General features: G+C 55.9%; 9 protein-coding genes across 9 annotated transcripts; 6 read left to right on the top strand and 3 right to left on the bottom strand.

Annotated features, from left to right (window-relative positions):
• Positions 1-104: 104 nt before the first annotated feature.
• On the bottom strand, positions 105-2,537 carry SLS55_001136 (uncharacterized protein; the record flags this gene model as incomplete). The annotated part of the gene is made up of 1 exon (XM_066772634.1): positions 105-2,537. One exon carries the CDS (start codon positions 2,535-2,537, stop codon positions 105-107), a length of 2,433 nt encoding a protein of 810 aa, XP_066637913.1.
• Positions 2,538-3,043: 506 nt separating this feature from the next.
• SLS55_001135 (uncharacterized protein) lies at positions 3,044-4,402 on the top strand (the record flags this gene model as incomplete). The annotated part of the gene is made up of 2 exons (XM_066772633.1): positions 3,044-3,048; positions 3,394-4,402. The coding sequence occupies 2 exons, from the start codon at positions 3,044-3,046 to the stop codon at positions 4,400-4,402; spliced, it is 1,014 nt and encodes a 337-aa protein (XP_066637912.1).
• Positions 4,403-6,659: 2,257 nt separating this feature from the next.
• On the top strand, positions 6,660-8,836 carry SLS55_001134 (uncharacterized protein; the record flags this gene model as incomplete). The annotated part of the gene is made up of 2 exons (XM_066772632.1): positions 6,660-7,836; positions 7,890-8,836. 2 exons carry the CDS (start codon positions 6,660-6,662, stop codon positions 8,834-8,836), a joined length of 2,124 nt encoding a protein of 707 aa, XP_066637911.1.
• Positions 8,837-10,438: 1,602 nt separating this feature from the next.
• Positions 10,439-11,436, top strand: SLS55_001133 (uncharacterized protein; the record flags this gene model as incomplete). The annotated part of the gene is made up of 2 exons (XM_066772631.1): positions 10,439-10,444; positions 10,606-11,436. 2 exons carry the CDS (start codon positions 10,439-10,441, stop codon positions 11,434-11,436), a joined length of 837 nt encoding a protein of 278 aa, XP_066637910.1.
• A 505-nt stretch (positions 11,437-11,941) lies between these two features.
• Positions 11,942-13,546, bottom strand: SLS55_001132 (uncharacterized protein; the record flags this gene model as incomplete). The annotated part of the gene is made up of 5 exons (XM_066772630.1): positions 11,942-12,730; positions 12,781-12,858; positions 12,919-13,075; positions 13,131-13,266; positions 13,525-13,546. The coding sequence occupies 5 exons, from the start codon at positions 13,544-13,546 to the stop codon at positions 11,942-11,944; spliced, it is 1,182 nt and encodes a 393-aa protein (XP_066637909.1).
• A 1,145-nt stretch (positions 13,547-14,691) lies between these two features.
• On the top strand, positions 14,692-17,354 carry SLS55_001131 (uncharacterized protein; the record flags this gene model as incomplete). Its single annotated transcript, XM_066772629.1, has 2 exons — positions 14,692-14,697; positions 14,733-17,354. 2 exons carry the CDS (start codon positions 14,692-14,694, stop codon positions 17,352-17,354), a joined length of 2,628 nt encoding a protein of 875 aa, XP_066637908.1.
• Positions 17,355-18,158: 804 nt separating this feature from the next.
• On the top strand, positions 18,159-18,531 carry SLS55_001130 (uncharacterized protein; the record flags this gene model as incomplete). Its single annotated transcript, XM_066772628.1, has 2 exons — positions 18,159-18,315; positions 18,383-18,531. 2 exons carry the CDS (start codon positions 18,159-18,161, stop codon positions 18,529-18,531), a joined length of 306 nt encoding a protein of 101 aa, XP_066637907.1.
• Positions 18,532-20,253: 1,722 nt separating this feature from the next.
• SIT1 (ferrioxamine B transporter) lies at positions 20,254-22,185 on the bottom strand (the record flags this gene model as incomplete). The annotated part of the gene is made up of 3 exons (XM_066772627.1): positions 20,254-21,603; positions 21,660-21,860; positions 21,943-22,185. 3 exons carry the CDS (start codon positions 22,183-22,185, stop codon positions 20,254-20,256), a joined length of 1,794 nt encoding a protein of 597 aa, XP_066637906.1.
• An 865-nt stretch (positions 22,186-23,050) lies between these two features.
• Positions 23,051-24,377, top strand: PEX14 (peroxisomal membrane protein pex14; the record flags this gene model as incomplete). The annotated part of the gene is made up of 4 exons (XM_066772626.1): positions 23,051-23,084; positions 23,191-23,434; positions 23,495-23,579; positions 23,628-24,377. 4 exons carry the CDS (start codon positions 23,051-23,053, stop codon positions 24,375-24,377), a joined length of 1,113 nt encoding a protein of 370 aa, XP_066637905.1.
• Between the last annotated feature and the right edge of the window lie 1,196 nt (positions 24,378-25,573).

Raw genomic sequence — 25,573 nt, 5'->3', positions numbered from 1 at the left:
GGCCACGCGAAACCATCAAATTAGGACGACGCTATTGACCATGCAGGCAGCTGCAGATGATCATCATGATTTTTGTACTACTGCTTTCAACCATTGCCATTTGCCTATTCGTCTTCCGAGTCCGCAAACATGTCCTCTGCCTTCGGACGCCGCCGGCGAGCCTTTGCCGCCTCCGTCTCACCGGCCGTGTCATCGGCTGCTCCGTCATAAGTGACTATTGCCTCACCAACGGGCGCCTGACCTGAAGTCCCTGCCGGCGTTTCCGTCTCCTCCTTCATCGGCTCACCGTCCACGTCATCATCTACTTTGTCACCCGTGATACCCTCCATCGGCTCACCGTCCACATCCTCGTCCATAGGCTCGCCATCGACATCCCCGTTACTCATCGGCTCTCCGTCAACCTCATCCGCCATAGGTTCGCCGTCGACATCATCCTGCTTGCTTTCCACACGCGCAGGAGCCGGTGAATCATTGTGCTCTTCCTGCCTGATTTCTGCCTGTACCTCCACCGTCTTCCATTTTGACTTGGTCGCAACTTTGGTAGCCTCTCGTTCTGCCATCTCGGCCGCTTGGATTTCTGCTTTTGTCATTGGCGGATTGTTGAATACTTCCACGAAGTGTGCCTGTGCTGCAGGCGAGAAGACGTTGCCACCATCCCACATAGACAGGATGTTGTTGATGCTCCGCTTCCACTTCTCCGCTCGTAACCGACCCCACTGCAGGTCCTTCTCAAGTCGACCCAAATGCTCGAACAGCTTACGCTTCTTGAATGCTGCTTCAAACCATTCCCTGTAGCGCCAGGCCTGGCGGACTCCGGAAGTGCCGCAGGATGCAAAGATGTCCGAGATGATGAATAGGCCGATCAGCTTGGCCGATGATGGGTCCTCCCTCTCAGCCTTTTTCTCCCCGTTTTCTTCTTGCTCTGCCTCATCCTCCTGTTTCTGACGGTCCGGGTTTGCGCTGGTTAACAAGAAGGGCTTTTGAATATTCGCAACAAGCATGTTGACAATCTCATCGGCACCCTTGTCCGCATGACTGATCGCAAAGGATGAAACTCGAGCAACGTCACCCCTGCGAAGCCGCGCTGTTGTTGCCGGCAAGCGTGCCAATAAGTGGGTGAGCTTAGACTTCTTTAGCGGGTTCAGGTAAGACTTGAGAGCATCGTCAGTATCAATTCCAGCCTCAGGTGGGCCACCAGAGACGTGCTGCTGACGCCGAGGGCCTTCATCGTCAGACGCTTCTTCGTCCGAAGAATCGTACTCGGGATCCGATACAAACTCTTCGAACTTTGTGGTGAATTCGAACGGCAATGGTTGCTCTGGTGTAATCCAGGCAGCACTGTCATAGAAGATTCTTTGCTCCAAAGCCTTGAAGCGACTGCGCGCATTCGACGTCGATTCCGCCCCGGTGATGATCTGCCAAAGCTTCCAGCGATACCAAACACCAGGTTGGGAACGCGCATTCCACAACCACTCCCACTTCTGATCTTTTTGGACTTCCGGTCGACTCATAAGTAGTGCCTCAAACTCGGGCCCGTTATTCAACAGAGACTCAATGGTTTTGTTGATGAGCTTGAGCTGTTTTATGTCCGAAGGCGGCTTGACCGTGATCTGCGTTGGCAGTGAGGCCCTACCGAAATGAGATTGAGCGGGACCGTATGGTGGGTAAAATTGCTGGCTACTGCGTAGTGAAGGCGGAGGAGGGGCACGACTCATTGATTGGCCTGGGGCTCCTGGGATAGACTTTGCGCCGAAGGGTAGAGATGAAGGAACCACATTAGCGAGCCCCGGCGCGGGCGCGTCCAGTGACACTGATGATAGATGACGTGAGATGGATAGGTTGAAGCCGAACCCCAGATAGCGCTTCTCCAATGTGTTCACGACAGAGTCAATGTCTTTTGCAGGGGTGTTCTGCGCGAGCGTGACTATTGCAGTCGTCGACTTCCGGTCACTGGATCTGGAGTCGAGGTGCTTGCTGATGTTCACAGCTTCCACAGTAAGCGTTGAAGGTATCATAGCTTTGATCTCCGCGGTTGTAATGCTAGGCGGTAGCGAAGACAGACGCATGGTGGGCTTCGGGACTGCCTTCTCCGCTGTCTTTGAGCTTGCAGGACGGTCGTCCTCATCATCCGAATCGCGAAAAGCAGTTGCGGCATCGAGAGGTCCAGAATTGCTGTAGGCAAACAGGCCGTGGTCTCTATCCTTATGGGAGCCATCAAGTGCTCTCTTCCTGGACAGTGACGGCGGAGGCCCAAGACTTCCAGGTCCACTGTTGCCCCTGGGACCCCTTGGCGTAAAATGCCTGCCAGAACCAATCCGCATAGGGCCGGAATCTGTTGGTCTCCCATCTTCGTCGTCGTCTTCGTCCACTCCGAGAGACTTTTGGAAGTCTTTGAGAGCTATCTTGGCCTCTTCTTCCTCACGCTTGCGCTTTGCTTCCGCTTCTTCCTTTTGTCTCTCGCGTAGCGACTTCTTGGCGGGTGCGCTCAGTTTGTCCGAGATGTCGAAGAAGTCCTTCGCTCCAGAAGACTTATCCATGACGGGCGACGCGGACGCTTTAGGGGAAGATTAATCGGAAAGGTTCTACGGTGTTCAATCCCGGCAAATTCGGCGCATGTGTAGCGAGCGCCTGTACACGGGCGATATGCGCAAGCTAAAAGAAAGAAACAACAAGCTTCCAGCGAAGATTAGCAATGTCGAGTGAGCAGAGCGCCAGAGGCGCGATATGCTTGCGCCTGTCATACCGAATGATTGGTAGAACTTGAAGATGAGCACAGAAGTGTATCGCCATGCGCACGCAGTGATATATGCTCAGCGGCGCAGCGGTGAAGGTCGGAAGGATTGAAGGTTGCAAGATCGGGGCTGGTGGGTGTTTGTCTGGGTGCCGCGCAGCAGCTGCGACAAGGCCAAGCTCCGACCCCGCGCACAGACCATGGCCCACTAAGCGTAGGCACGTGCGAACGCGGGTCCGCGTCGTTGCTGGTTGATCCGCGCCCCTCCTGCTTCACTGCCTAACGATCCGACGCCATCTCCAGTTCGCCACCATGTCGTCGGCGGTCGAAATCGAGACGCTTCTGCGCTTTCTCTCAAAAGATGCCAAAGTACCTCTCGCTACAGCCTTGGGAAAAATAAAGGACCTTCAGCAGGCCAGTCTTGGAAGGTATGACGTAATCCGACCGCTCTGAGTGCCTCAACGACGCAGGTGGTGTGTGTTGATATTGTGCTTTGGCTACGCAATGGCAAGAGGCCTTACAGCATCCTCACGCGTATCGTAGCTTCATCACCTTTTCCCTTCATTCGCTTCAGTCGATTAGTTTGTTTCCATTCATATAGGTGCTAGCTGGAGTCATGTTGTGTTTGCTGGTTTCTTAGACCAATGCTGATAATCAAAAAGCCCAGGAGACATCTCGAAGGCCAAGCTGCAAGACATACACAACATCTTTTCGGACGAGAAGCTGGCAAAACAAGTGTTCAACGCGGCTAAGCGCGTCAGCAAGAAACGAACATCTTCCGCTTCCGATCAGGCAGCCAGCTCTCCAGTCGTGAAAAGACTTAAGCCGTCAGCCAGTGAGCCCGACACACCGGCAGCCTTTGAAGAATCACTAGAGCTTCCGGAGCCATGCCACGATGAGGACCTGATTCGTGATACAACAATTATGACCAATCGGGCGCCACTAGTGCTCGCGTTCGCAGTTCAATTGCTCAAACATACCATGCCGGAACAGCCTCTGTCAAGCCGGCTCAGCTTGGCTCAAGCAGTGGTGAGTGCGAATAGCCGCAGCAAAGCAGTCAGTATCGGGCTTCAAAGTGGAAAGAGCGCAGGCGAAGAAGGATGGGGCGAAGGTCAGCCGACTGTGAAAATAATGGGTAGAGAAGTGAAAGTTATGAAGAGATGGGGATATGAGTGGAAGGGCCAGGACGAAGTCAACGAAGAACCGTCGGAGCCAGACTCTCAGCAGACACTGCAGGGCGATGCAAAGCTCCCACATGAGCAACAACCGCCTTTGTGGGGCCTTGATCTGGAGGCCCTGAAGAAGAAAAATGGCACCTCACACCACGCCCAATCGGCCAATAGCGGAATCCCAATTCACACGGCACAATCCGCTCGTTCGTATCTCCTGAGGTCATTTGACACCGTCACGCTTGAGGGAGAGGATGGTCATGCCAAAAAGAAGCAGACCGCCGGAGCGAAGCAAGGAGAGAAGAATCGCAACCTCGGAATGCTGCTGGGCGCGCTGGACTTGCTGTACGCATCCTGGGCCACCACGCTGGATAGGCGCGAGCTTGACAGGAGAACATGGGGCTGGTATGTTGCAACCCGTCCCGATGTTTCTACAGGGGCTGCAGGATGGGGTGAGAAGAATCAGGTCAAACTGGGAGCGATTCTTGATTTGAGGAGATAGCTCCGGCCATCTTGCGTGAGCTCGTCATTGCACAGAGCCGATCACCACTCGGTAAATTTTAGGGCCCCTTGCGCGTATCGGCATCGTGCATGCAATCAGCCGATGCATCATCGTCCTGAGGGTAAAGCTGTGGACTCCAGAAATAATCAGTTAGTAGTATGCTTGGTCGAGGAAAGAAATTTAGACAGCTACGTCACTGCTCCAAGCTAGCAAGGACAATCCAATTAGATGTCCGTAGACGAACCAGCTCGCTGCAATATTGGCTGATTTGTCGGCCGAGCTCTTTGAAATATTTTTTTTTTCCTGGGAGAAGTGCCCACCGCGCCATTGGACAACATCCGATATCGTCTCTGAAGAAAAGCCCTCACGTGGATGTGAAGACGTTACGTAGTAGAATCTGATCTCAAGGGACGGCGATCTTGCGGGGGTAGTGACCGCATTGCGCAGTCGCCGAGCGTCTGGGCCAGAAATCATTTCACCTTAAAAAAGCCGAGCGAGGGGGAGGGACAGCCGCTTGCGTGCTCACTTACTCTGAACAGAAGCTGATTGGATGCGAAAGGTCTTTTCATTCGGGCCTGCAAACGCGTGGTCCGGTAATAATAATTAGTGCAGCGCGCAGACTCTTTCTTAACGAGGCTACGCTGGGATGCAAGGAGCGCAAAGGTCACGCCGGTTGTGGGTCAACGGCGGAAACCTGCGCATGCCTCTGCGAGCGGCCAGCAGCTTTTGGCGGCGCGCGTATGCAGGCGGCGAAGCTGCGACGGGCCGCAAGTGTCAGAGAGGTGAGGTCGCCAGACAGCGCAGATGCAGGGAGCCTCACACCGCCTGTTCAGACGACTGCAGCCAAGGGCCGCTGCCGCCGTCGCTGGGATGCCGGCCGGAGAAAGGCTCGCGTAAGGGAAAGGCGAGGCTGGTCGTCAGGGCCTCACGTTGCCACTTTCTCCGTCGGGGACGGAGGACGCCTGTCCAGCCGGCGGCAGCAATGGCAATGTGGCCAGGAGCGCACGCACGTCAACAGCCTCATCGTCAGCTCAGTCCGCTGCGAATTACGCGGGTGGGGCATGGTGCGTAGCGCGGGCGGCCATTGGCCATCTCCACACGACTGCCCCGGAGCGCATATGAAATTGAGTCGGCGAAGCTGGGAGTCAGACAGAGTTTCAGCGCGTGCGCAGCCGCCAATGGCTGCGTATCAGCGCTGGCGGCGGCGAGCTGACGGTGGTGCATGGATGCATGGTCGAATGCAGATGTGGGACGGCAGGCTGCGAAGAGTCACTGATCAGAAGGTGCTCAGCGCTCATAGGTTGAACCCTTTGCAAACCGGGCCTTTTGGGCACTGTGGCCCGCATTCCGCCGCCGCAGAGGAGGGGAAAGGAACCGTCATAACTTTTTGTGCCGTCGAGTCCAACGGCGGCCGCGCGCGAGCCGGGGAGCTCCGCCGCGCCGTGTCGCGGGGCCGCCGCAGTGCACCGCAACGGCTGCGCGCGATCAGGGCAGCAGTGCAGCTGCGGCGGTAGCATCGGGATGAGCAGGCCACAGGGCGATGCTGCAGCCGGCTTCTGCTGCACGCTCTGCAATCCTTGCGGGCAGATCAACGGAACCCACGTCGAGCTGGGCCGTGCGTGCCCGTGGCCGCGCCATTGCGCTAGCGCCGCCGGGCCTGGCTCAAAATGTTCCTCCTACCTGCACCCTCCGCTTCTCTTCCTCTAGCCCAGCAACCCGCCAGACAACGAAGTCGCCCAAAATCCAACTACAGGATCCTCCCATCGCCATCACCCTATTTCGTCGAGAACCATGCCGCAGGCTGTCGCTGAGCTGTAAATCCCCCACTGGGGGGCGTGTGTCCTGCGCGCCCTCCAGTCCGGCAGCCCACCGAGAATTCCAACGACTCTACGACGATACTTCGCCCTCGACCGCTTCGAGCAAGCCCTTGCTTGGAGTGCAGACCAAAGACCAGACTCTCCCGGAGTACCCGCAGAGTTCACTACAGCGGCACCGTTTCCGTCCGTCAGGACTCGACGAACACCCGACTTGGACCTGGCCCCGCGGCCCCCCAAGTCTCGAAGTCTACCAAAGAATCCCCCAGATCGTCCGCAGGCGACTTGTCCATAAACTCAAGCAGCGATCACCCCGCCTTCTCCCCCGAATTCCCCACCTCCCTTATCTTCTCTCACACCTCAGACCATCTCTATCGACTCAGTCATAGATCCAAGAACTTCAACAGTACAAATAAGACCGCAAATCCAAGCAATTGAGAGAAATGGCAACCCTTCAAGCCAATAAGAACATCGGTCTCATGACCAACGGCACTGGGTCGCCTGAGCTCAGGAGTCCCAACGGAGCAGTGAAGGCCGCTAGCTCGAAGGCACTGGCCCGCAAGAACATATCTGGAAAAGGCGTGAAACGCAGCCTGGGCGCAGCTTCCGATGAGACACTCGACAATGAGGAAGACACCAGCGCCGACGAGGCGGATCAAGAGGACGACGATGAGCCAAACGAAGATGCCCCGTCCCGTGGCAGAGGCAAGCAGCCTGCTATCCACATCGAGCCCGCCGATGCAGAGAGGAGTGACGACCGCGGGACGGGGTTTGATCAAGAGGGTCTCCTCACCCCTCTATCCAAAAAGCGCACCTTCAGCAACAGTGGCATATTTGCTGCGTTTCAGGAGGATGCAGTAAATGGGAATGAAAAGGATTCAGCTTCGGCATACCCCCGCAAAAAGCTGGACAGGAAGTTGAGTAACAATCCCAACGGTCTCCTCGCCTATGAGGGCTTCCGCAAGGGCAGCATCGCATCTGAGGAGGGTCCCTCCATGGTGTCAGAGAACGCCATCGACTCATCCGATGATGATGAAATCTACAACGCCATCGACGATATTGACGAATCGGATAACGACGAGTACATCGATGAGAACCTGGAGGAGAGGGCCCTGCGCGAAGCGTTGAGCACGTCCGACAACGAGAGCGATTTTGGCGACGGCCCTGACGTCTCGATGCTGCTTGACAGCGGTTACCTGGAAGGAAATCTCCTTGACATGGGCGACGATCAGATCCTTGGGCTTTCTGGCGAACAATGGGCTGGCATGGAGGAGATTACCCCCATCCAATCAAACACCTCCACGAGGCGTGTGCGCTTCGACGACAACGTGCACACCGTTTCCGATGTTGACAGCGACGATGATGACACTTCTTCCGAAGACCTCAACAGTTTCTTTCCCGATTTGTTCCACAAGGACAGTCAGATGCTCTCCAGCTTCAGGCATAGCCAGGATCTGGACGATATCGATTATTTCGACGAGTCAACGGCTAGCGATAGCGAGAGGTCATACTGGGACTTTCGCGACGAGAAAGAGCTGTCCAGTAATTCGAGTGACCGAGAGCACGATGTCCATACAGAGTCTGACTCAGACTCGGAGGCAGGCTCCAGTGGTTACGAGAGTATGGCTCACTTGACTAGTCCTTTTTCCCACGTGAATGCTGACAACATGCAGCGGATGAAGGTGACACTACCGATGAGGACCTACCCCCGCCACCCACCATTAACAAGCCATCACGTGTCCATCGTGACTCATTGTCTTCTGCTGGCTCCGCCACCCCGAAACCGTTCCCGCGAACCAAGAGACAGCCGCCCGCCAAATCATCAAAGCAGAAGGGCCCGATCAAAGGCTTCTTCACTCTCGATCCAAGGAGAGCTATCGCAATCTTGGACAGCAGCGGAAAGCGCATGGTTCTCAGGCCTGCTCGTGTTTCAAACAACCAGTTCTGGACTGCCAGCACCGCGAGCAGCACTGCGAACAACAGTCCTCGCAGTGAACTGCAAAACCTGAACGGCGATGACAGCGACTTCAGTGACGGGAACACAAACTTCGCGGATATCATGCTGAGTGGCATTTACGGAGCAGCTGGCGGTCTCGAGTATCCTGTCGGCCCTCCTGAAGCCTTTTACCCATTCGTTGGCATCGACGCGGATGGCACAATGGACTTCGACGATGAAGATGACGACGAAATCGAGGAAATGCTCGATGTCAACGATTTCATCGACTTTGGCAACCAGAGCGACTCCGACGAGGCTGATGAGACGGACGTGCCCACGGCAGCCAACTCTCCCACCAAGGTCCATGCAGGTCATACCCCTGCCAGGAACGGCCTTTCTGCAGCCCAAGAGATGAGCCAGAGAATGCTTCAACACTTCGATCGCACCAACATCAATTCATTCAGAAGGAATCAGAACCGTTACCGGGACGTCGCGCGGCTCCCCGATGACCCTACTGCCCGCGCGCAAGCGTCCAGACCTGTGCGTACTGGAGCCTCGGCCGATGCCATCATCACTCCCATGCGGAAGAAAAGAAAGGCGAGCAACGTGGGCGTTCCGCGTGCCAGTCCTCTTGCCAAGAAGTCTGGCCCAGTCGCTGGCGCTTTCACTCCTCGCCGCTCTTAAGGCAATCTCGCCCATTTGTTCCGACGTTTCTCAAATCTCAACAAGATGTGCACGTCCAGCAAAATCTTGCCGATGAGATCACCAAGTGTAAGTCGATGGGTCACGCATGTTCCTCAATTTCCGGTGTACATGCTGCAGCCACGACTTTGACGACGTTACGGCCTAAGGACTTGTGCGAAGTCAGGACCTTACTGTGAATCATTTCTTAAAAGTTCAGTTATCGGGAGACGGAACAGACCTTCCAACGGGTGATGCAAAGTACGATGTGGCGTGTATCTACCTACCTTCCTGCGCTTCGCTCTTGGGATATAGAGTTGGAGCAGAGGAGTTGGGTGGTGCAGCATTCGCTCAGTTGGAAGGCGGGTACCGCTTAATGTCTAGTTTCCTCCCTCCTTATTCATCTTCTCCTCGTTCCCTACCTTGCGTAATTGCTTCCATTATCTGCACTGCAGTCTCGATTTCTCCTCGTTCTTCTCAGCGACAACCGGAATGTTGGTTTTGGTGCTTCAAGGCGCTTTCTCTCTCTTCAGTTTGCGATACCAACGGCGACTACTCATTCGCGCCTCTCTCGGACTGGTTCTTAGAGTGGGGACGGCCTAGGGTTCTTCGGGAGGTCTGATCTCTTTCACTCAGACGGGGTACCGGAGCAACAAGCGTACGGAAAATGTGGTCTGCGGGCTTTCGTGTAGGAATATTAAACAGTAGCATGAACAATTCGTAAAATAATTATGATGCTGCGTTGTCACTGCCTCAGCGATGTGAATCCCGCAATCGCGATACTAAAACGAAAGACGCAACTGGGCCAGCGAGCTTTGCCCAAGCGGGCAGCTGAGCATGGTCCACATCACCGTAGTAATCCGATGCGTCAGTTCCGCAACCCTGGCACCAGTCTGTTCCACGTGACCCGCTCTTGCCGATCTCAACGGGTGTCAATCTTGCGGCGGCGTCGCACCTGCCCCCATAAGTAGTCGCGACGCTCATCAGCAGATATCATTTTCCAATCAACGAACACGACCGTCACCTTCAATATCCCCTGACGTCAAGTTCCAATGCCCAACCCGAAGCCCTCGCAGAAGAACCTGCTCATAGCCTTTGACGCCTTCGGCACGCTCTTCACGCCACGCGCGCCGATTGGTGCTCTGTACGGCGAGGTTGCACGCAAGCATGGCATCTGCAACGATGTCTCGGACGAAGAAATCATGGGCAGCTTCAAGAAAGGTTAGTACTTTGTATGGTTCTTTCTGTAGTATTTTGATTTCATGATTGGCCTTGGTTCTCGTGCGGGTTTGACTGCTCGTTAGACCGAATTATCTTGTCCCTCAATCCCAAAAGTGACGTGGCGCATGGTCTATGAGATGGAAACATGAGGCTGACGATGAGCCCGAACGGAAACCCAGCCTACAAGCACAATGCCAAGGAAAGACCCAACTTCGGAAAAGAAGTCGGGATGGACCCCACGGCTTGGTGGAGCAGCGTAGGTTACGATCATTTCTTCGATTCTCATCCAAGCTCTTTTGCTTTCTCGCGATCGGAAATTGAAATGGCTATTTCACTGCCCCGGTTAAACATACTCCTGCATCCTGGTTACGGTCCAGGTCAGCCATGCAGGTAAACCTGCTGCTGACTTCTTTGTTATGATCTATGTATCCACCCCTCAACTACATTGCCCATACAGACGAAGCAGGCAAAGAAAAAAGAGCTCGCTCCAACCTCTCTTATTACTCCTTCTCTCCTCTCCCAAGCTAACAACCACTCCCAACCCCCTTCAGCTTATAAACGAAACCTTCACCCCCTTCCTCTCTCCCTCCTCTCCCGCCCAGCAATCTTCCAAATCGGCCGCCCCGCCAACCCTCCCCCACCGCCTCGTCCCCGACCTCCTCACCCGCTTCGCCAGCCGCGACGGCTACATGCTCTACGACGACGTGATCCCGCTCTTCGCCTCCCTCCGCGCCGCCCGGACCCACAGCAGATCGTCAAACCCCACCACTACCACCACGACTAAGCACCGCAAAATTGTCACCGCCGTCCTCACAAACTCCGACGACCGCGTCGCCGGCATCCTCCGATCCTTCGGCCTGCGCGTCGGCCACACGGATCCAAAGGTTGTCGAGGAGGTCGCTGTTGCTTCTGCAAAAGCTGGGCAAGAGCAGGCGATCGCGACGCCGCCGCCGCCGCCGCCGACGACGACGATGATGATGCTCAAGAACGAAGACATGGAAGCCTTGGGCGAGAACGACATCGACTTCGTGCTCACTTCGTACGACTGCGGCTACGAGAAGCCGCATCGGGCCATCTTCGACGCGGCGAGGCGGTTGGCGGCGGCGCGGTACGCTGGTGATGGTGCTGGCGAAGTGGGGAAGGAAACCGGGAGAGAGGATGATGTTGGCGAGTGGGAGGCGGTGTATGTGGGCGACGAAGTGGACAAGGACGTCGTCGGGGCCGAGAATGCCGGATGGGAGCTGGCGTTTTTGGTAGATCGGGAGGGTCTGGTCCGGGAAGCTGGGGGTGTGGTGAGGAGGCACGACGTGGGCGGGGAGGGGGAGCAGGAGGTGAGGGTCTTGCGGGATCTGAGGGAGCTGGAAAGATATGTGCTCGGCTGATGCGATTAGCGGAAATGGAGCGCTCATGTATCACTATTGCAAAGAGGGTTCTGTGTATGTAGAAGGAAGTGCTCTTCTGCTGAATTACCCTTCAACGAGGAAGGAAGCTAAAACGGCTCAACGAAACTGCACGCTCCATGCTGTACCAGTCGACCCGCTACTTACACAAGGAAAAGGAAAAGGAACCGGAAACCCGATAAAGTAGCCACAGTAGTCTTTGCAAGCAACCATGCCGGGTATCCCTTATGTCACAGCCAACAATCATCCGAAAGCAAAAGAAAAGTAATCCGCACATTGACCACTGCCGGACCGAAAATTGAGCACAAACCCCCGTATGTCGAGGTTTTCTTTGCAAGTGAACTCTGATCAAAGCCCGAGCTGGAAGTTATCGCAGAAGTGCTCCGCTCGAGTGCACGGATGACCAGGTCGATCTAGGCCCTTGCCTTCCTGCCACTGTCAAGAATGTCAGCGGACATGTCTTCGTCTAGCACTCAATGAATCGAACTCACCGCTTTGCCGGAGCAGACCTCTGCGCCTTCAGGGGCTCCTCAGGGGCCTCCTCAGGGGCCTTGTCCTCAACCTCGTCCTCAACCTCTTCCTCTTCGACGACCTTCTTGGCATTGGCCCTCGCCTTCCTTTGGTTGGGAGCTACAACAGGCTCCTCATTGTCTTCGGCGACGGCCTTCTTCGCACGAGACTTCCTGGCCTTGGGGGGGACGGGAGCCGGCTCCCCACCATCCTCCTGTGCGGAGATGTCATTCTCCTCGGCATCGACCTCTTCAGACTTGACTGCCTTAGCCTTCCTACCTCTAGGCTTCTTCGGGGCAGGCGCCTCTTCTTCCTCGTCCTGCGCATGAACTTCCTCCTTGGCTTTGACGGCCTTCTTGCCTCTAGCCTTCTTAGGTGCAGGCGCTTCTTCGTCTTCTTGCTCGAGATCTTCCTCCTTGGCTTTAACAGCCTTCCTGCCTCTAGCCTTCTTGGGAGCAGGCGCCTCCTCTTCCTCCTGGTCCTGGTCCTGTTCCTCGGCCTTGGCCTTGGCACTCTTCCTGCCCCTAGGCTTCTTGGGAGCTGGAGCCTCTTCTTCTTCCTGGTCCTGTTCCTCGGCCTTGGCCTTGGCACTCTTCCTGCCCCTAGCCTTCTTGGGAGCTGGAGCCTCTTCTTCGCCCTGGTCCTGTTCTTCGTCCTTGACCTTGGCAGCCTTCTTGCCTCTGGCCTTCTTCGGGGCCGGCGCCTCTTCCTCGTCGTCCTTGTGAGGACGCTTCTTCGACTTCTTTCCCTCAGTGTCCTTGTCATCCTTTGCACATCAGCTTATCAGACGTCAAGCAGGAGCCAAGGAGTATTTACCTGGTCAATGCCTAACTTCTTCTTGTCGGTCATGGTGAGACGGAAGCCGCTCTGGCCTTCACGGTTCTTTTCAACATCCTAATCTTGAGTTAGTCCAAAGGCTTTTGTTGCTGAGGCTCCACGTGCATGGGAACTTACGCCCTTCCAATCCTCATCGTCCACATGGCCCTGCTCAATGGCTCTCTGGACCTTGTCCTGAATATCATCAGGCAGCTCTTCATAGCCATCGAGCATGCTCATGTCACCGTTAAGGTAGTCTTTGACGTTGGTGATAACCTTGGGAGTTACGCATCCCCTTCGGACATAGATGTCAGTGTCGAAAATCTGAGAATGGGTCAAGAAACACTTACCAGTGCTTGTAGGCCCAGGAAGAGTTCTCCTGGATGGTGACCATGGTGGCGAAGCGGAGCTCACCCTTATCGATTTTGATACCATCGTTCTTGCATTCCGTGTTCTTACACATGGCACGCCGGTTGGGCGAAATTTCTATGCTTATGTTAGCTGCCCTGGTCATGTGAGGGGCGCCAGGAACGGGATTGAAGGCATTGGATGGCGCGGAGCTCGCTAGAGAATGGCGCCGCAAAAACAAAGAAGAGGAAGCAGAGGCGACAATAGCGGTGGAAGCAACCAAAGCTGACCGATGCCGCTTCCGCGGGGTCGTTCTTCGCAGGTGAGGTTGCAGGATGATTGTGCGACACAAACGAGGGCATTACAGCAAAGTAGGAAGAGAGGAAACAGGCTTACCGATGCGATATCCAGTAGGCATTTTCGCAGCGAAGTCGCGGTCTCGCAGTGCGGTTGGCACTTTGTCAAAGAAGAACGCGCCGGTGTGGTTGTGCTAACGGCGGGTGAGCTGCGAAGTGCGCGGCGGAATGTGAAGCAGGGCGAGTGGAATTGGGTGAAGGCGTTGCAGAATGGCAGTGTCTTGTGTGCGAGCGAAGAGCCTTATCAAGTCAAGTCACGGAAGAGAAGACAGTGGAAGAAGTTGGACGAAGAGGGTGGGCGAAGCTCATGTTGTTTGCGCGGGCTCCAGGCTTCCTTGCCTGGCAGACGCGACCGGCCCGCGCACGCGCGTTAGTCCTGGCCGCTGCCTTCCTGGCCTGCGCCCGCGCCCGCGCCCAGCTTCTGCCTGCACATCTGCCATTTCCAGCAAGACCAATTCAATTCGGTCGCTCGAGCACATGGATGAGGCGCGCGAATCGGAACAAAGATTTGCCTGCAATCAACACCCCATGGAAGTTGTCAGACAGGCGCCGGGACCGGCCTGCGCCGAGGGCCAGGGTAGCGGATGCCCTGCGCAACCAGCAAACGTCCCGCGCTCTGCTGCAATACCTTAGCTGCTGTGAGTTGATGGCGGCGGATGCTCTGAAAAGGCAGGCGGCCACGACTAAAGGGCGGTGCTAGGAAGCCATCGCGAGTCGAGACGTCATGGCCGCCTTTCTGCTTTGACTCGCCGCGCGCCCGCCGCGCTCCAATGCCTCCACGACTCCCTCGCAGCTGCCCCCTAATCGATGCACACGAGCTTCAAGAATGTGCTCAGTCGAACCTTTCGACAGCCTGGCACCGCCTCTGCAGGGTATTTCACCGTAGCAGCATGGCTGGTCCCAGCTGAGGCCCGCCGCCCTCTGCGCCGTCATTTTTCTCGCACCCGCCCAAGATGCGCTCAGCCGCCCGACACCCACCACGACCCCCCAGAAGCTTTGCAACCCATCAGCACGTCGTCCAGGAGACTCCGCTTGCCCCCTCCTGCAAGAGCCGAGGCAATCGAGGCCTGGGTCGACTGTCTCGAGCCTCTCCTCCCGCCACATCTCAGCACAACCTCCTCTGGCACGCCCGAGCCTCCGAACATAGGTGCAGAGAGGCTCGAGTCTGCTACGAACATCGCTTTGTTTCTGGCACGGTCGAGAAAACATGAGGGTGTGGACGTTCTTAGCCACCTGGCGGTACAGCAGGGACGATGGGATGCTGTCATGTGGCTCCTCAAAACGGTCATCGAAATACCAATTCCGCAGGAGGATCGCTTGAAGGATATCCCTCTGGCAGTTGCTAGCACCTGGGATGGCATCCACGGCTCGCTAGATATTGCCATTGAGGAGCCTCTGACCCTGCGGAGAGTTGCCTCCGCCCAACCTTTTAGACACAAGCTAGACCAATTGACAGACCCGGAGGACTTTGGCGAAGACGGAGCCTCTTACCGCAACGGCGCACTTGGTCAGATATGGAGGAGCTTGGGTAACATGATTCTGATCGCTGTCGGAGACCGGCCCCAGGAGAAGGATGCAATCTTGAGCCATGTGCTCGAGCTTCTTGCCTACCTCCATCATGCCGGCATAATCCCCGAGTCGGTGTACCACTACGAGCCTCCCAAAGACAAGTATTGTCTCCAGCAACCACCCACTCTCTATCTTCTTTCGTCCAAAATCCTATCGGCATTGTCGGACGCCGCCTGGAGAGCACACGAGCTGGCAGCGGCATCAGAGAACAAGGCACAAGCACAATACAATATCTTTGGCCAGGAAATACCTGGCTCAAGGTACAGGATGCGCACACCAGAACTTGGCCCAGAGGTCTGGTTGGAGCTTGTGCTTTGGTCGTGCCTCCATGGAGGCTGGACGATTGACGGCGCTGCTATTCTGAAAAAGCTCACAGGCTACAAGGACGACTTGAGATGGTCAGTCCTTCACTGGAAAAACGTCTTGCACGATCACTCCGGATCGTCGTTTAGCACCATGACTTGGACCGACTTCTGGTCCTTTGCTAGGGCTCGCGGAACACAGGCCGAGTCCCCCGAACGCTTTATGGTGGACAAAACCATCAGCAGTGAAGTGGTTGCTGCCTACATCGACGGCTTGTTCAGCAGAATCACGGTGGGTGTTGGTGATCGTGGGGATTCTACCGCCAACATTTTCAGAGACGTCACTACTTTGAAAGATTTGCTTGATCGCGACAATCTCGGCCTTGGGACTGCTACGTGGGAGTCGATTATGGTACGCTTCATGGAGAGTGGTGGTATCGACCCAAACATTGAAGCCCGTTGGCTGGAGAGGCTGTTGTACTTCAGCAGCAAGTTCGACCAAGAGCTCAACTATCAAAATGCTGCTCGGCAGTACGAGGATAGCCCGGCTTCGCCATCATATATCCTCGATCCCTCGTCAGTCTCTTTGGGCGTGCTGCATCAAGCCTTGCGTATCAACATCACAAACAGCAATTTAACGGGCGCCGTTGGAGTGGTGTCGCAACTTCAATCGCTTACGGATCAGAACAAGAAAAGATCGATCCAAAGGTTCTTCGAAAAGCTTAACGGCCCATCTGAGGGTGCCCCCGCACCTAAATCCTTCTCGAGCAATGTTCACCCGAGGGATTACCCCACCTATTTCCCGCAAATACCGCCCGCACTTTTGGCCGGCGTTTTGGATCTGGCAACAAAAACCCAAGCATACGATGTTGCCAAACAGCTATTGTACTCGGACGATATCGATGGGCCTCTGATCCCACGGGAACTATACGGGCATAGCGGCGTTGCCGCTGCGATTACCAGATACGCATATGCTGTAGACGATGCGGATCTGCTTGTTCGCGTCACATCCCATCAGTCTGAGCATGGCGGCATTGCCCCCGAAACTTCCTGGGCAGTCCTCGAGATTCAAATGCAACGACAAAAGTGGGATATCGTTGAAAATGTAGTTCACAGTCTGGCCATGCACAGCAGAGAAGGACGGGTGGCACATATCAGTGCACTCATAGCAAAGCAGCTCCTCATTCTCCAAGCCAGGGTGCTCAAACACGATGAGCGAGTGAGCGAGAAACATCCTCTCGCTAAGGCGGCCTCTGTCTTTCGAAAGCTCATCAAAGCTAGGTTTGGGTCGGGTGATGAGGAACGCTACCACCGCTTCCATGGTATCCTGTGTGTTCTCTCATCGATTGGACCCGAGTGGCGCGGCTTCTGCTCTCGCTTGTTCGCCTACCGTGACACCAAGTCGCTGGAAAGGTGTGTCAGAGAGGAGGACTTTGCGCAGTTGCTACAGGGTGTCACAGAAACCCGGGGTGCCTATAGTGGCATGGAACTGATGACGAAGTGGTGTGAGGATGTGACGGTGGCCCGGCCTCTCGAGAGAAGATACTACATGCAGACCGCCGAACAACATGTGCCTTGGGTACTGAAGGTCAAGGAAGTCACGGTATACGCAGTGAACGAGTCCGAGGTGATTCTTCGCGGCCAGCGCCTTGCTCCTACGCTTGCTCTCATGCGCACAGTGTACCAAGCGGCATTAAGACAAATAGAAGCGGATCCCACGATTGCGTGGGAGAAACAACGCGTCAGAGCGGTTTTGAGCTGGGCTCTTGCCGGTCTGAGGGCATTGGGCCTGACCACAAAGGAAATTGGATACGAGCTGGATGGAATTACGAGGGGGTTCCAATTGTGGGATCTAGCGAAAGCGCACCACATAAGAAGGAAGAGACCCGCAAAAAGGAAGTCCAAAGTGAAAGAACGAGCAAAGAAGCATACGGGTACAGATGGCTCTGTGGGAGCAGGAAAAGCGCAAAGAGCTGGGCGGCAGGAGAAGGATGGATGATTCCCGACATGCACCACATTCTGTAAATACTTGTAGATGTTTTGTTGATCCTGTACTTAGGCCTAGACTTTAGACACTGTACATGGCCTGCTGTCCTGGTGCGCCGCAACGGCGTCATCAGCTGCACCCACCTGGACTTCCTATTTCGCGTCATCCCGCCCCTTCTCCGTAGATATCGACCAGCATTCTCGATTTCGCCATGAGTTCCAGATTGGCGAGATCTGGTGGCTTGCAGATCCAGTAGGCACTGCGCGGTGGCTGGTCAGCACAGGAGCCGTTCCTGACGCTAACCTGAAAAGACCGAGTGTTGACGTCCACCACTATACCGACGGTTTCGCGAAGCCTAGACGCTCGTGCCTCGACGACCACGAGATTCTCGCTTGACACTTCCATCGCTCCCTGCTAGCAACCTGTTCGTTCTCCAGGGTTCCTATGCAAGCCATCTTTTTCTGGTCGTTGGATGAAGTCACCTCTTCCCCGATGTGTGCGATTCATGCAGTCCACACCGACTACGGCATAGGCATTACCAGCAATGATTTGGCATCATGCTTCCAGGCCAAGAGTTTTCTGTAGCTTACAGCCCCGTGTTGCAGGACCCATTAGCTGTCATGCATATCACAAGTGACATCAGCACTAGACGCCAGTGACGTCCAAGGCCTGACAACTACATCCGATGTACCTTCAGAACCTACATAAACCCCCCTGTTTTCCTCCCTTTCGTTCCAATCATCGCAGCAGATACGCAAGCACTCGCCTCGCATTCTTCTACTCCCAAATCCTCCCATCAATAACCATTCGGTAACCATGTCCAACTACGGGAACCAAGACATCCCCTCCGGCATCACTACCGACAACGAGTACGCCAGCCGTACAGGGCAATCCGAGATACGCGTTCAGAAGGACGAAGCACCCGTCGAGGACCCCATTGACCCCGCTACTGCCGACACTGATGAGCAGCTGGGTGAGGCTCCATCATTAATGCCTACCACCGCGACTTTCAAGTGCTAATGCCGATCTATTTCACGAAGCTCGCGACGATAAGGAAGCCATCAACGAGGATAACATCTTGTCCGGCCGCACGCGCGGCGCCGCCAAAAAGGCGGGTACCTACGCGGAGCCTGGCGATGAGGAGGGTCTTCCCGGCCCTGAGGATGGAACCAGCGCTATTCGCAAGTAGGTCGGTGTAAACTCGCACTGGATGTTTAGGGTTCCATGATGGATTTTAGTATTTTTCAACGCCTCTTCGGACAATGAGGAGGATGGTTCGGATCTGTCTGTACGATAATGCGATGATTTAACGATGAATGAACTATATGGTGCAAAAGATTACCGGTTCATTGTACTTCCACTCACTTGTGACTAACGCTTTTATGTAAATGCTACATTGAGAGTTTAGAGCTCATTAATCATTGGCTACTAGATCTAGCTATTGAAACACCTCTTTAAGCACCATTCGATAGTAGCCCACATCGCCGCCCAAAAGGTCGGATACAGGACAGCTCGCATCGCTGAATTCTACTCTACACATCCACAGCCAGCTCCTTGCCCACTACAAATCCACGACCTCCGCGTCCAGCTGGCTGCCAACCTTCACTGTGCAACTCGCTTATACAAAGACTAGTGCGTCACTGGCTTTTGCATGATGGACTTCTCAGCACCGGGCATCGACCTTTTGGTCTTCAGAGTCACTGACACATCATGCTCTCCACCAGTAAGCACGGAGTTCATCGCGCGTCATGCCCACGACCCTAAAGAGAGTGTGCCTGGTATGTCGATACCTTACACGGCACTGAACCTCGACACGTTGAAAGCCATCGTCGCAAAGATGCTGGGCAAAGAGAAACCCTTCGACGTCTTCAGTCGCCACCCTCGCTACTCGAACCATGTCTACATGTATGACGTGCACGATCTTTGGGGTGTCTCGCTCTCCGCCTGCAACGTGAACGCAGACCGCCTGGAGATGTTAATCGTCGCCACCGCTGAGATGAGTGTACCGGCGGAGGAGCTGACGAGAGAATAGCGGTAAGGACTTCCCATCAAACTCTATATTGACAATCTGAATGTTTCTTTTCCAAGCTCTGGCCAAGATGGATGCCAACGTGATGACGTACCTTTCGCAGCAATGGAACAGACAGCAACATAGAAGGCTTCCTACGATTTATCCTAAGGCCTAACTAATTAAGTTGGCCTACTGCTGACCGCAGCCCTGCAGCCATTGCACATGTACCTAAGATTGTCCGCTTCGAGACACCACCGTTACAGCATCAGCTCTCCGCCGTTTGATGGATCTTCAACCTGGTCTTGGAGAAGGCGGGAACTGGTGGAATAATCGGTGATGAGATGGGGATTGGCAAGACTGCTGAAGCACTTGGTATCCGGGTGATTTGGCACGAGCTGTACAGGATGTCCGCGGACGTCAAGAGCAGCCGTGAGAATGACTCACCCGAAAGGCCGACAAGGAGCCAACGGGTGGTGGTAAAAAAAAGGGCTGTTTGTGAGTAGCTGAAGCAAATATCCGGACGTAGATGTATGGCTCATCACCATCGATACCTGGGGGGTTGAAGAGAACATCTGGACGTAAATGAATGTCTTAACACCTTTCGTACCTGGAGAGTTGAAAGTATATCCGGACGTGGATAAATATCTTAATGCTCTACATGGGTGGGCAGTCGGAGCAGATATCCGGACGTAGTCTACTGTAGATACAAGTGTGTAAATCATATTAATGCATCCATACATAAGATTCAACCACCCACCCGAGAATGCAGAACTGTGAATCGCATTACATCCGCGAACTCTAACGCTCAGCTTTTCCAATGGATACAATTAGGCATACACCCCCACCAATACATATTTTGTCCTTTCTCAGGCCACCTCCGCAGCGTACGCGTGATGAGCATCACTTCCAAGGCATAAACAGCTTGTCCAGAAGCCCCGTCCGCGGCCCACCCTCCTGTGCCTCATACGTCGCTTTACCTTTCTCCTCAGCCTCGGGTAAGCTCTGCTGGTCGGTAAGCTTAGGGTTGCGCAGGACGAGCGAGAAAAAGATGAGCAGGGAGCTCAGGCAGATGCCGGTGATGCACAGGTAGTTCTGGGTGGTGCGATAGGCGGCGATGACTGCGTTGCGGTCGGGCGTGCCCACTGGGTTGCTGTAAGACCAAGTGAGCGGGTCGGCGTAGACGGTGGCGGCCGTCGTCACATTGCCGATGTGACTTTCGAGCTGGCTCGGCAGCACCTGCGACCACACGGCGCCCGACACGCACGCGCCCAGCGCGGAGCCGATGTTATACGTGCCCAGGTAGAGCCCCGTCACGATGGCTAGGTGCTCGTGCTTGGCTGCGGCTTGGATCGATGCCTGCGTTGGGTAGGGAAAGAGCCCGCCTGCAATGCCCAGGACCACCTGCGCGCCGACCATGCCGGTATGGTGGCTCAACGAGGTGCCGCCGCGGTAGTGAATCAGCATGCCGAAGGCGACCATGAACAGGCATGTGCCGAAGACGATAAAGGGTTTAAGCCGGCGGACCTTGAAGACGATGACGCCGAGAAACCAACCCATGAGGACGGAGGCGAAGCTGTAGAGCTGGGTGATGCGGGTTGCGGACTTGACTGTCTCGTCGAAGGCAACGACGAGGACGGTGTAGAGAAAGTCTGCTTGCATGTACCAGGCCCAGTTGAGTGTCATGGCGATGCCGAGGGCGCCCCAGACGGCGCGATCCTGGAGCAAATGGAATGGAATGAGCGGGTGCACTGCTTTCATCTCCCACCAAACAAAGAGTGGGATGCAGAAGAAGCCGACAACGAGTGGAGCGATAATATGAGCCGTCCTCCACGTCTCTGCCACACCACCGGCAAGTGTAAGGGGCGTCAGGAGCAAAGCGAATACTGCGATCATGAGAATGATGCCAACCACGTCGAGCTGCCAGAAAAGCGCCTTTGTAAGGCCCCGGGCGCCCAATATCTCGAAAGGTGTCTTGTAGTCGGCAAGGTCAGCGGACTTCTTAGCACGGCCGTGGGCAACGAGCAGGGCTGCAAGAAGCGGAATGGCGCTGACTGGGTAGACGATTCCCCACATGCCGATTCCCCACCTCCAGCCGGCGTTGGCGAGAGTCGAAGCAGTAATGTCGCCAGAAACCCAAGTGTTGATTATGAAGGGGGTCGCGGGGATATAAGAGAAAAAGAGACGAGAACGGAGCGAGGTGATGTCTGCGATGATGACTTCGACCAGCAGAATCACAAAAGTGTATCCGATCTGCACCGTTGTCAGTGGAATCGGCTTGAGCGTGAAATGAATCTCGAGTCACGGACCTGATACAGCACAGCACCAGCACAGAAAGTGGCGATATTGTGGGAACAGGCCTCGACAATGGTTCCAATGACGTAGAAGAAGATGGATACGAGCACCAGCTCGACACGACCGAAGACATCAGCGATTTTGGAGGCAGTAGGTTGGCCGACAGCGGCGATGACGCTGCGAACGACGTTGATGGAAGCCAAGAGACTGTGGTTCTGGAAGGAGGCAGTAGCAGTAGTCTTCAGCGAATTAGCGGGTTGCTGCGGCAGGTTGGGTGCTTGAGCGGGAGCATGGTACCTGATATGTATAACGGACTGTACCATCCAGAGAATAGGTATAGGCGATGAAGAAGACCCCTATGAACAGGAAGACGCGATCGAACAGCGTAAGGTGAGCAGAAATGGCCTCCATGCGCTTGACGCCAGGACTTGTGGCGCCCATCAACTGAAACTCCTCAGAAGACGCCTTGGAGCCGGCGCCGACGTTGCGGGGCGCCTCATTGGAAGCGGAATCTTTGGATTCCTTGATCTTCGTGGCCATCCTGTGTTAGACCGGAGATGCACGCTCGGTCGGCGAGTTAGTGAGACAGTTGCTGCGACCGAGTGGCCGGGTGAGGACAATATATGGGACTGATCAATAAGATCAATGCCCTGGCTAGGACGGCGGAGGCGCCGAGAATTTTCACACCCAAGGACGAGCTGATGCTTGGACTTAGGCGGAAAGAGGTAAAAGGCCGCAGGCCAAGCTGGGAGGGCCAAGGCCGATGACGGCGGGCGTGGAATCAGGGTACCTAGCCGTTCAGCAGTAGCATTTGGCGGCAGGCAGCGGAGCAGCGACCAGCTGCATAGGGCAACTACGAGGGAAAGCGACTCCACAGATGCAAACAGACATGGTCGGTTATCGTTGGGATCAGATTCAGGTTGAGGCAAGGGCGCAATTGCAAGTCAGGATGCAGGGTCGATCCGCCGTATGCGAGATCGTACCACCGTATAGTGCATTTCGGTTCCGTTATGATGTGCTGTGGAGACGCGGACCCGGGGTCAAGTCAAGGAAGCGTCGGACGCGAACGGCCCGGCGAGCATCGCATCGTCAGAACCTAGGTACCTAGCGAGCGGGATCCACGGCCGTGGTGTGGAGCGCTGTGGAGTCGTGAAGCGCACAAGGCGAGATCAGATAAATATTATCTGATTCATCTACCCAAGATCAGATAAACCCCCGACCGAGCCTCTTGGCTGGCGCAGAAGGCGCACGTGATGTCCGTGAGCCTCGGCTCAGGCGTTGCACGGCCGCGGGCGAGCTCGGAGGTTTCCAGCACCAGCACCAGCGCTTCTTCTCCAGCGTCACCGCGCATCGCAACCCTCGACCTCGATGAATCCCAGGTGCTGAGATAGCACCCGCCGTCATCATGGTCCGCGAGGACCTCGTCAGCTCTGCGGCAAGTCCACCCCCCGCGCCCGCCTCCATCCACGCGCTAACCGCCGGCAGGTTACATGTGAGCTCCACTTGCAGCGACGCGTCCAAGCCCAAGCTTACCGTCCTTTGTAGTCCTCCAGGACCCCTCCGTGGCCAGCGCTCCCGTCGAGAAGCGTATTGCCTTTCTCCAGTCCAAGAATCTCACCCAAGAAGAGGTTGATGCTGCCCTAGCTCGTGCCGGCGGCGAGGCTCCGCCGCCGTCGGCAGTCTCAGCGCCCTCGGGCCCTGCCCCAGCCTTCGGCTATCAACAACCGCCGCCGCCGCCCGGATATGGCGCGTATCCTGGTTACTGGCAACAGCCTCCTCCGCCGCCGCCGTAAGAGTTCCCCGTGACCGTGGCAGCTTCGGTCCAATGGCTGATATGCTGAGCTTGCAGGGTGCCAAAGCGCGACTGGCGAGACTGGTTCATCATGGCCACCGTCATGGGTGGAGTCGGCTACGGCCTCTATTTCACGGCAAAGGTAGTTGAGGATGATACTGTACACGGGACTCGGGCTGACCACGCACAGCGCTACATCTACCCTCTGATAGCACCTCCGACGCCACCCCAGCTCGAGCAGGACAAGAAGTCCATTGATGAGTCGTTCGAGAAGGCTTTTGCGCTGCTGGACCAGCTAAACACAGACACAACCGCCCTCAAGGCCTCGGAGGAAGCAAGGACACAGCGCCTGGACTCGGCGGTCACGGAAATGGAGTCGGTCATGGATTCTCTGAAAGACTCTCTGAAGCGGCGTGATGCCGATAGCCGCAGGTTGGAGGATGACGTGAGGGGCCTGCGCGACCTGATTCCGAAGGCACTCGAGGCACACAAGGAGGGCACGGACAATAGGTTGAAGGACCTTTCGCAGGAGCTGAAGAGTCTGAAGACGCTGGTCGGGAACCGCATGGGATCGGGCACGCCAAGCACAGCGTCGAGACCGGCAACAGGTGCGAATATGTGGGGCTCGCCAGCGGCCGGCGTGAATGGCAACGCTGGCGGGGTCTCAACTCCCGCGACCACTTCCGCGACCCCCGCTGCGGCTCCACCTGCTGCGGCTGGAGGTAACACGAATGGCACGAGCGAAACGCAACAGCAAGATGGCGGCAGCTCGGCGGCAGCGACGCCTACCGCCCAGGCATCATCAAGCCCGTACGCCAGGTTTAGCAATGGGCGGGCGGCAATTCCCGCGTGGCAGATGGCGGCAGCTAAGAAGAACGACGCGGAGAAGAAGGACACGTCGGAAAGCGGCACTGTCAGCGAAGCGGGTGCCGGGGCGTAAACAATATGAGGGAGAGCCATGTTGGGCTCGATCTGCGCTGTGTATACTCTTGGACGTTTGGGTGTGTTCGCATCGGCGTTGTGATACGGATGTTGATTACACGTAGCGTGGGTTATTCGTGTTTCTGGGAAGCGGCTTTCTTTCCTTTGGAGTCGGCGGGAATAACAAGACGCGCTGTGATTTGTGAGCTGGAGTGCAGAATGATGCTGTGTTTCGGATGGCTTGCCTTGCGTCGGGATCTGGGGCGCGCCGGATACGCGCGGCCCGGGTACCGCAGGGCCGCCGGTTGGGCAGGTGTGACGGGCTGTGCGGCGCAGTAGATGAGGCGCATGCTGCAGGTTTCTTTTTCCTTGGATTTGGGGGGTGTTCGTTTGCATAAGCTGCCGTCGACGATCGCAGGCCAGCGGACTCGGGCTTCCCGACCGACGGCTGTGTGTTCCTGGCGAATGGCGAACCGCACGGTTGTCGATCGCCTGCTTCGCCTACACGCTGGAATGTCAAGAATGGGCTCATTCAATCATACGGGGTGATGAATGGACGTGCGTGTACCGCACATGCCCGAAGACGCATAAAAGTGGCCGGACAAGGGCTTGAATTCCCCCGCGGTCGTGTTGCCATACTAAACAGGCGGCGCCGAGCGGTATGAGAAATAATGAAGAAAGGATCTCAAACCCGGTCGGACTATTGCATCACTCATTGTGTAGGGCGAGCTCGGGCACATGCTCGACGATCCCTACAGCCCGCCTTGTGCCTCGCCATTCGGACACGATAGATGAAGTAAGCGTAAAGTGCATGCCAGCCCGATTCAGCGAAGTTCCGGCTGGTCGTGCAGGCCCAGGCGAGGAGCGGCATCAGCATGCTATCAAGCCTACAGCACAGCGACCAGGGAGGTCCGGTAGTGTAGATGGACTGTTTTATATGAAATAAGAGCTTGCGGGGCGGCGCTCTCGGGGTGGAGCCACACACACATCCTTCCTTCCAAAAAAGCATAACGTATCCCACATGGCAGGCGCGCCGGCTAGGCCCACATTTTCCCGTCGACGCTTCCGTCATCGTTGTGGTCACCCGCAGCCTTCTTCTTCTTCTACGTATTCGCATTCCTGCGCGCATGTGCCAAGCCTTGCTGTCCCTTCTCCTGCGCGCGCGCGGGCCCGCCGAACCAGGAGGCCCGGCCACCTCATGTGCATCGTGTGTCG

Source organism: Diplodia seriata (genome assembly GCF_021436955.1).
Source record: "Diplodia seriata strain FDS-637 chromosome Unknown scaffold_1, whole genome shotgun sequence".
Lineage (NCBI taxonomy): Eukaryota > Fungi > Ascomycota > Dothideomycetes > Botryosphaeriales > Botryosphaeriaceae > Diplodia > Diplodia seriata.
This window is presented reverse-complemented; position numbering and strand designations above follow the sequence as displayed.